Source organism: Suncus etruscus, chromosome 5 (genome assembly GCF_024139225.1).
Source record: "Suncus etruscus isolate mSunEtr1 chromosome 5, mSunEtr1.pri.cur, whole genome shotgun sequence".
NCBI classification, from domain to species: domain Eukaryota; kingdom Metazoa; phylum Chordata; class Mammalia; order Eulipotyphla; family Soricidae; genus Suncus; species Suncus etruscus.
This window is the reverse complement of record NC_064852.1, coordinates 134471106-134481776: the sequence shown is the minus strand read 5'-3', so window position 1 is coordinate 134481776 and position 10671 is coordinate 134471106. Positions and strand designations below refer to the sequence as shown.

At 31.4% G+C, this 10671-nt stretch overlaps 1 protein-coding gene across 1 annotated transcript; it reads right to left on the bottom strand.

Moving 5' to 3' along the window:
- Positions 1-1897: 1897 nt before the first annotated feature.
- On the bottom strand, positions 1898-5605 carry LOC126008699 (prefoldin subunit 5-like). The gene is given in 4 exon segments (XM_049772935.1): positions 1898-2060; positions 2279-2305; positions 2307-2555; positions 5547-5605. Coding segments are annotated over 4 exon segments (498 nt in total).
- Between the last annotated feature and the right edge of the window lie 5066 nt (positions 5606-10671).

The following is a 10671-nucleotide window of genomic DNA, read 5'->3' as shown; positions in this document are numbered from 1 at the left end:
AACCATGCCAATGTCTAACTTCACCTTTTTTTTTGCCACTGATCTCTATCTACAAAGACACCTAACTGACCAAACCGCCCAAACTCAAGGTATATAGATATTTGGAATGAGAGCTTCAGGGTATTTTAGGAGTGAATTCAGGCACCTTCCCAAATTTTTTATTTTATTTTATTTTATTGGTTTTTGGGCCACACCCAGTGACACTAGGGGTTACTCCTGGCTATGCTCTCAGAACTCGCTCCTGCATTGGGGAACCATATGGGACGCCAGGGGATCAAACAGCAAGCAGTTCATCCTCGGCTAGTGCGAACAATTGCAGACACCTTACAGCTTGCGCCACAGCTCCAGCCCCAACTCCCTAAACCTTTTATACTTTCTGAAGCCCTGTCATCAACAGTCTTTATCTTTAGCTGCTGACATAGAAATTGTCACAGAACTTGCAATTCTTGGGTCCATGCTGCTGCAATATAGGACTAGGTGAAACTTCTAAATTTTTAAATATTGACACCTTATAAACACACCAAATTAAATATCAAAGTGGCATAGAAATCACCTAAAGTTAGCAAATAAAACTAGTAAGAATGATCAAGTTGAACAAGCATCTATGTAAATCTTTACACAACTTAATGGCCCTATTGTGAGATATAATGATTTTAACATATTTTCTTTTGCTGTAGTTTTTTTCTATAATACTATTACCACTTAGTTGTAACCAAGCAATATAAAATAATGTATTTTGTGCCTGCCAATGGGACATGCTTGAGGTGAAGTGTGAAGTCAGGGACAATGGGGGTGGGAATTTCACACTGAAGTTGGATAGGTGTTAGAATATAAGGTAGAAACAACTGGATTGTTAACAACTATGTAAACCACAGTGTTTAAATAAAGTAAGAACAAGTGATAGATCATAGTTGTATTTGCAAAGTATCTTTTTTCATAATGAAAATGAGAGATGGGCATAAGAACGTTGTAGGGATATACCACAAATTCATAAACACACAAACACACACACACAAATACTCTCTGTCTGTCTCTGTCTCTCTCTACCTATCCCAGAATTTTAGAATATTGAATGAGAAAAGTTATTTTTGACTGACTTTTGGGAACATCAAGAGCAAACATAGCTTCATCTTTATGAATTGGTGTTTTGTTGGCTTTAAAGTTAGTGATAATTTGGGCTGGAGTGGTGGTGCAAATGGTAGGGTGTTTGTCTTGCATGCGCTTACTAGGATAGATTGTGGTTCTATGCCCCAGCATCCCATATGGTCCTCCAAGCCAGGAACAATTTCTGAGCACATAGCCAGGGTCACTGGGTGTGCCCCCCAAAAAAAGAGTCAAAAAAAGGTTAGTATTAATTACCATACCACTGTGATACTTGGTAAAAATCTACTTAAAGTACAGTGAGCTGTGTGCAAGCTTAGCAAAACTACTCTCGCTGCCTGAAACCACAATTGGATGTGATGTAAGATCAACGTCTTTGTTCACTGATGAGTGAATGAAGGGCATGAAGGAGAAAAGGTTCTCTGAAGCCCAAGAGGACAAAAACATCCTTGAGAAGGATTAAAACCATTCTAATGTGTGTTGATTGCTAATTTGCTATAGATTTTGATGGAGAATAGGAATAAGAAGCCCAGCAAACCTCTTGCTTCAGCATTACCTAACAGTCATCAAGGCTTTATGATTTGATCATTTTCATTTTCATTGAGATGTATCTTTTCCTTATGTAATTTTATCTCCATCCTTTGGTTTTTTATATTTTTTTCAAACCATATGACAGATTTATTAGAGAAATAAACTCTATGCCTTCCACCATTCCAGGACCACACCCACATAAAGGAAGCCATAGAGTCCAAGACCCAAGATGCAGTCAATTCTCGGTGGCATTTCAGAAACCCACTCAAGCCTTGGCTGAGGCTTGATTTGTCCCTGAGGCTGTGAGCTGCTGAATATTCTGACTCATCATCTTCATGATGGCCTGTTCATGGTATACTTCTTCTGGAGAGCTGGCTGGATTTTTTTCTATTTGTTTGGCAAGAAAATCAATTTTCCTCTTGAAAATTAGCATCCTTGGGGCCGGCAAAGTGGCGCTAGAAGTAAGGTGTCTGCCTTGCAAGTGCTAGCCAAGGAAGGATTGCAGTTCGATCCCCCGGAAGTCCCATATGGTCCCCCCAAGCCAGGGGCAATTTCTGAGTGCTTAGCCAGGAGTAACCCCTAAGCATCAAATGGGTGTGGCCCGAAAAACCAAAAAGAAAATTAGCATCCTCTATTGTTCTTAGCATCCTCAGCATCCTCTGCTGTATTCTCTGTAGTAGCCAGTTCCCACATCAATGGGCATGTGTTCCACATTATGGAGCTTCCCAGGGATATACATAGAACTTATTAACGAGACAAGTAATTCTTTTTCCTCTTTGCTCTTGGTCAGCATGTTCAAACAGTTCCTAACTTTCACATATTTGATCTGAACAAGCTTCAACTGGGCAATGGACCTGGACAAGAACTCCACTTTCTGGTCCAGTTGATTTTTGAGCATTTCCAGCTGCGCTGATGTTAACCGACTTAAAGAATCATATTGCCAAAGTAATTAAGGTTTAAAAAATAATAAATAATATAAAGGAAGATGGCTCAGTAGCATGTTCTAAGTATAAATTGTTCTATTGAAACAATGTTTTGATAAGAACAGTCATATTTGACATTTCAGCACTATGAAATCTTGTTCAATGTGTCTTTTTCTTGTGTAGTTATGAAATTTTATCTCCATCCTTTCTTTTTGTATTTTTTTTCAAAGCATCTGCAGTGATCAGAGATGTGCTTTATCTTAAAAAAAATAAAAAGCAGGACTCTGTCCTTTTATTTATTTGTCTTTAGATGAGCAAGAGACATGAAATAAAAAATATTTAATATTAATATTTCCTCATAAATTTTTCTCGAAGATTAAACATTCATGGGGCTACTATTTTTTACTATTTTATTTTATTTATAGTATCATAAAATAACTCAGAATGACTAAACTATTAATAGATGGTTCACATGAACGGAGCAGATGGGTGAACATATTGTTCAAAAGAGAACATATGTAGAGACATGAACTTAGACATTGACTAGATCAAATGACATTGGGTCCAGACTTTTCTGCCATAGATGTTACTTATCATCATAAAATAGGTATCTAAAATGTCAAAGAGTCATTATTAGAGACAAAGAACAGCCATTCTAGCTTCTGCCTAGCAATCTGGACATTTGAATTTCAGATCAATTTAAAGTCTATCTATGTTAGCAAAAAATAAGATTTAACCATTCTTTAATAGCTGACATGTTCATTTTGTATACAGACCACAACTTTATTTAAAATCTGTCTACGAGGATTTTGCGTATTTTTATATATTAATTGAATAGTGCATAAACAAAGGGCACATATAGATTTTATGATTTTTTCATACTTTTGTATGATATCACAAATTGTATAAAAATTATTTTCAAAAATCAGGTGTAAAAATCTCTATTTGTAAATCATAACATATATGGTGTTTAGTATTTTAAAAATTTAGGGGAGTTCTATAATTGCTTAGTAAAAAAAGCAAATAGTCTTATTTGAAAACTGAACAAAGCATTTGAATAAGCTAATATCCAAAATAAAGAGATACAAATGAACAATATTTAAAAAAACTTGAGAAAGCAGATCAAAAATTCAATGATTTACTACCACATGTATTTAAGGTGTCTTCATGTGTTATTTATTTTTCCTCAGTGATAATAATATAACAATAAATTCAATATCAAAACCAGAAAATTATAATTTCCCTAATTTATATTATCTTTAAACTTCTCCTTATAGATGTACTCTGTGTGTATAACTGATGAATAAATCATTTATCATGAACATTTATGTAACCAGATAGATAATAAAACATAAAACATAATGATTCTGTCACCAGAAATAATATTATGTTACTCTTTCACTATTTCTGATCAGATTAATATTTTTGTAATCTTCTAAATGCAGCCTAATTAGTATTGTTTATAAAACCCTATCTTATAAGACCATTTATTGTTTTTTCTTGTTTCTAGAGACCTTTTGTAAAGACTGTTTCATAATCCCTTAGCACATTGCATTTAAATTAGATGTTTATCTTACTAAAATCTTTAAAAACTATTTGAAATATAATCCTTGAAAATGATTTATATATGTCAATATATATCAGAAATTGTTAGAAATTTGAGAACAAATTTCCAATAATGCTATTGTATTGGAATATTTTGGATTGGTTCTATGCCCATTAGGATATAGGTATAAAGTTATATTTTTCTGTATTTTAATCTGATTTAAGAATAATGCAATATGCAAAAGCATATTTTTCAACTACAACTGGAACTTTTGGATTCAAACACAATTAGAATCCACATTCAAATATCCATAAGAAGATTCACTTGTAAATTTGTTTACTTGTAAGTTTTAAATGTTTGAAACTATAATCAGTTTTAATATTGAATGTTTCCCTAGACAGCTTAAATGTTCCTTACACTAGTATCATTAATCAGATGAAATAAAATTTTGAACTAATTAGTAAAAACTTTCTTTGGAGAAAGATATTTTCAAGTTAGTGTAAGAGCAAGATAATTATTGATTCTTAGTTCAAAAGCATATACAGCACATTAAATGCAGACAAAGAAATGGGAATCAATACCGTTGACTCCACAAAAAGCAAAATAATTAGAGATATGAACTTACAAAAGGAATAAACACTAAAGACATCATCATTTATCTCTGATTGGGGGAAGGTCTTGTGGGAACCTTAATCAGCATTACCACTACATCCTTTCCCTAAGATTTTCATTTAGTGTAACAAAAAATCTGCAGGGAGTAAAATCTGGTGAAGCTGCTGTTTCAGCTCCTTTGTACTTAGGTAATGATGGTCTAAGTAGAAAAATTAGAATGATTCAGGCCAGCATCTGGTAAATAAATGATCAGACTTTTCCTTAGCCTAGATGTCTCTTAACTCCAACACAAGACAAATTTCAGACAAAGAAGTAGATTTAAAATGCAATCAGATATCAAGAGGTTTGAAGGAACAGACATTAATTTATAATTAGCTAAAAAATAATTTCAACTGCGTTGAAATTTTTCAACATAAAAATTCAAAAAATAATAATTCTATATGAAGTGAAATAGACATATATCTATCACCATAAAAGGTTAAAATTTTATGTGACTTCCTAAAAGACTAAGTTTATTTGTAGCAATAGAAACTCGGAGGGTTTTTTTGCTTTTTGTTTATGTCAAGAAAAAAATTTGGTTCACAAAATTGAGCTAGGATATTATTCAAATGTAGAAGGCTGGGCTCATATATTGGAAAACAATATCAACAAAATACTTTGGAAGAATCTGCATTTCTTATTGCATTTAAGCTTAAATGTCAAGTTGCAAAAAGTGTGTACATTTAGGTCTGTGTCAGCACCGCTGTACCAGCCATAATTAATGACAAACCCACTCACTTGATAATCTTCCCACTGAGAGAGTGAAGCGTAGAAGCAAAGTGCTGATTACACACCTGCAAGGGCTTTTATACAATCCACGGAGTCCTGCTAGAATGCTCCGGATCACGGCCATGGTAATCATCACCACCTAGAAGAGAGAAAGCAAAGCAGCTAATGCTGATGACACTGGTTTCTTCATCTGCATTATCCGGAAGATCCTGTTTATTAGAATCTCTGATTAAGTGTGCATATTGTCATTTCTATTCATGGTAATGAGATTTCATGGAACAAAGTTCTTTTGAGTGTAAATATAAAAATAAGAGATGCCCTTAGAATTATTACATATTTCTTATTAATCTTACAAAGTTTTAAGAAACAAATTGCGATAACATTAGATTTTAGAAGTTTTTAGTTATAAGATTATTATTTGGTGCTTTCAAACTTGTAAGTTATATACTTAATCTTTAATATGATGCTAATGTCTATATAAGAGGGAATAGAATCCCTTAGTATTCTCCCCCTAACAAGAGTGGCTACCACAGGAAAATGAGAAAGTGGGCAGTAAAACAAACAGGTAAATTAAGCTGGAGGAAAAGAAGCAGGCAATGGTAAAAATATGTTATTTACAGAATCAGAGGGCTCATTTACAGAGCTGCACACTTTTTTTCATGTTTTTATAAAGTCTTTTACAAACAATTTGGAAAACTGAGCAGTCTGTATTAATAGCAGAAATATTTACATATGGGGATTGATACTTATGATAATTTGCAACTATATAAAGTAGTAACAAAATGTCACAAGCAGTTCTAAATTTTCTACAAATACCAATTCATTTAGATGTCTGAACATTCGAATTGCTGCTTTTGCTGATGATTATGACTTTAGTTGAATATTGCTTTCTATTGTCTTGAAGTATTCCAAAATAAAATCACATAAATGATTTCTGCATACCTGTCTATTGTATATTTTATAGATTAGCATTTACACAGCTATAAAAATTAAGTCCTAATTGTGAATAAATTTATGTGACAGTAACCACATTTTCTTTCCTACAGTCTCAAATTCTTGTATTCTTTTACATCATTTTCAATTTACTGTATAGAAAACATATATTGGGTACATATATTTACACATGCTATGCACATTATTTTAAAACCAACTAGTCAACACATATCACATATTTACCATGTATGTATGCGTTGCTGAGGGGATTATAATCATTAACAACCCTCTGAAAATTCTAAGGAACAAATATAGTATTACTTACTGTATGAACACTTAATATACCATATCCCAGCTATCTATTTATCTTTTTTAACTCAATATTGGTATACATTTTATAGGCTTGCCTAATCTTACATAAAATGTTGCTTTATTTTTATTTGCTAGACCATTTTTCTGTGATTTTATGACCTTGAATTATACTCATTTTCTAGTACACAAATATTTATAGAAATGAATTTAATTGTGCTTATAGTAAATAAAATATGAGTATGCTTCATACTAATTTATCTCAACAATCTGAACATAATAGAAAACATTTCAAATTTAAATGCAATATATTTTTCTATGTACAGGAAAGCACACTAATCATTGTACTAACACTCCAGACTTACTTTAAGATATTTTGTTATATCCTAAAACATCTGTTATTAATTGGCACAAATAACAATAATAAAAGTGAACAATTATGGTAATGTTTCCAAATTTAAGTCAAACGTAGTTAAGTAAAATGTTTGATGGTCCATTAGTGTTTCTATATATATATATATATATATATATATATATATATATATATCCACTATTCAATGCTATCCTTAGCATATGCATCCAGTATCCAATGCTATCCTTTTATTCATTAAAATAGAAAACTATTATTATCTTATTAACATATGTTCTATCTCAACCTCCATTTGACATATATTGACAGACTTATATAATTAGTATTACAAATTTGATTCAAACTACCTTGTGCAATGCTATTTTTATTCACAATATTTTATTCATAATATTAAATGCATTTTATTTTATTCATAATATTTTATTCATAATATTAAATGCATTATAAAGTTGCTAAAAAGAATATTTTATTTATATCTAAAGTTAAACTTTTAATTGTTATAATTAGTGAAAGATTATTGTTACTGTATTAATGGTATAGTAAAAATAACTGCTATCCATGATTGATTAGTATATTTTGAGGCTTCCATGTGATGAAGGAAAAGAAAATAAATTGAGATGGAATACTTATTCTTAATTAATATTTCTACTTTGATTTCATTTAACCTAGACATGGAAAATTTTTCATTTATTATGTAACATTTTTAAGAATAATTCAAATACTTTATAAAATGTAGCTCGAAATATTTTAGATTTAAAGGCTGAATGCATCATACAAAATCAACTAAATGTTTACATTTTGTATATAAAGAGCTTTTAAAAATTGCAAGCCTGTTTTACATTTTTTGAAAATAGGCAGTCTTTGATGTTACAGGATTTGGTCTTACACTTTTTAATCATAAGTTAGTAGATAGATAGAATAAGGTATAATTTAATTCTTATCTCTGAAAGCAGCTGCATCTTTCTGAGTTTGTAGAATCAAATTGACATTTGAATTTGAATACAAACCTTTAACTTAAAAGTATTGCTATTATTCTTTGCTTAGCTAGTAACAAATGTTTAAAACACATAAAAAAAACCAGATGAGTCAACTGAAATTTACTTAAAAAATAACAGTGTATTATCTTTTCATATAAGGTTCTATCATAAACCAAAGAAAATGGTTAGCTTTTATTGTTTAACTTCAAAAGAATTTTGAATTTTCAAAAGACTTTCAGATTTGAGCCAAACAGTATACTTAAAGTTTACAAAAGTTGAGGAAGCTTTGCAAATGGCATACTTTTTATACATAAATACATTTAGCTAGAAGGAGAAAGTCTTGTAAGTGCATTTATCTAAAGATAGGTATCAATCTAGGTGATTTTAAGACACTCAATTCTATTTATCAATCAGTAGAATATATTTGTAATTATATATTATAGAAAACATTTTTGCAGATAACTTGATAATTTGGAAAAGAGGAAAAAATAAGGGCCTGGAAAGATAATACAGGGGTTATTACACAAAATTTGACTTTATAAAACTCCAGCTTTATTTCTCATACAACATTGCTACCCAACATCCTTGGGTGCAGTCCTTCAGATTTTCATAAATACTTTGTCCATTTCTCTGTTATTTCTGTGTGAGTACTTCATATATCATGGGCATTAATTCCATGTCAAATGCATAATTTTCAAATATTTTATATTTTATTAGGTTGACTTTTCATTTTCTTGTTTCTTTTTTCTGTGCTAAAAAAAGAAAACCAATTAAAAGTTCCACTATTGACTTTTGCTTCTATTGCTAACATTATTCTATATCTAAAAATACTTTTCAAGATCATTAATAAGCAATAACAATCTTATGTTTTATTCTAGAAATTATATGGAATTTTATGTTTAAATTTTAAATTCACTATAAGGCAGTTTTGTGACTGAGATGAGATGCTTTCATTTTTTATTGAAAAGACTGTTCTCTATGAAAGGCTGTTGGCTTCTTGTTCTATACATTGACAATAAATGAGGAGGTATTTTTGATTTTTACATTTTATTACATTGGGCTATGTCTCCATTTTTATGTCAGTACCAAATGATTTTTGTAATAATATTTTAGTAAAAAATGAAATGAAAATCTATATTCATAAAAAAAGGCTTATTCATTTTTCCTTGGGTTTGGATGATCATTTGTGTTTATATAAAATTTAAATATATTTTCTATTTCTTTGAAATTTTCTGCTTGAATTTTTATATTGTAACATAAATATATAATTACATTTAAATGAGAATTTATTGAAAAACTTGATTTCCAGTACTGATCCTCAACTCCAATGTGGCCAACATAAAAAATCTAACATAATAAAAGTTAAAAGAATGAGCTGGAGAGATAGCATGAAGGTAAGGCATTTGCCTTGCATGTGAAAAAATGGTGGCTCGAATTCTGGCATCCTGTATGGTCCCCAATGCTTCCAGGAGCGATTTCTGAGCATAGAGCCAGGAGTAACCCCTGAGTGCTGCCAGGTGTGACCCAAAACTCCCTCCCCCCAAAATAAAGTTTTATTGCAGTGATAAACATGCCTCTGTATTGTTACCCTTTATAAAAAAAAAACTAGGAACAATAAAGTTCTTAAAAATATTAACTACTGGGGCTGGAGCAGTGGTGCAAGCGGTAGGGCATTTGCCATGCACAAACTAACCTAGGATGGACCACGGTTCGATCCCCTGGCTTCCCATATGGTCCCCCAAGCCAGGAGCGATTTCTGAGTTCATAACCAGGAGAAACCCCTGAGCATCACTGGGAATGGCCCCAAAGGTTAATAATAATAATAATAATAATAATAATAATAATAATAATAATAATAATAATAACTACTGAATAATCTTGTCTAAAAATTAAAATTTGATCAATGTTCTAGACACCTATAACTTTATTTTAATTTTTTTAATTTTTTTATTTTTAATTATGAGAACAAAGATGCAAAGAAAGAGGACAAGGTAAAGTTACAGTGGAAGGACAATCACCCATAAACAGAATTCTCAGTAGTCCCATTGCTGATATCTTAACTTTGAACTTTCAGCCAAAGAACATTAAGAAAAATAAAACAGACCCCATGTACAATTATTTGGCCTCTCAAGTCCCCAGATTGTAGTACATAATATTTCTTAGCAGCACACAAAGCAATCTGAAGACATAAAACTTATGTAACTCCTTACATTGAAGGCAAAGTACCTTTTTATATTTTCATGCACATGCATATTAGTTTAAGTTAACCTCAAAAGTTTAAGTGGGTTGTTTTTCTTAAGGATTAGAGTCAAAGGAACACAGTAAAAACGGTGTTAGAGTGGCAATTATTGTTTGCATAGGCCCACAAAATATGAGAAACATGGAAAGGAAAAGCCTTGGCCTAAATACAAGGGGACCCTACCCCTGAAGTTTCCTGGCAAAAGACCAACTCTAGGCTCCAGGCAAACTAGTTTGTCCAATCCAGGTCATTGTCTGTAGTGCCAATACACTTTTATTTTTCACACAGTCTCTGTTGTTGGTATCATGTTTATGTATTAAAGATCCTGGAATCTGCATATTCTATATTGCAGTCAGGATGGT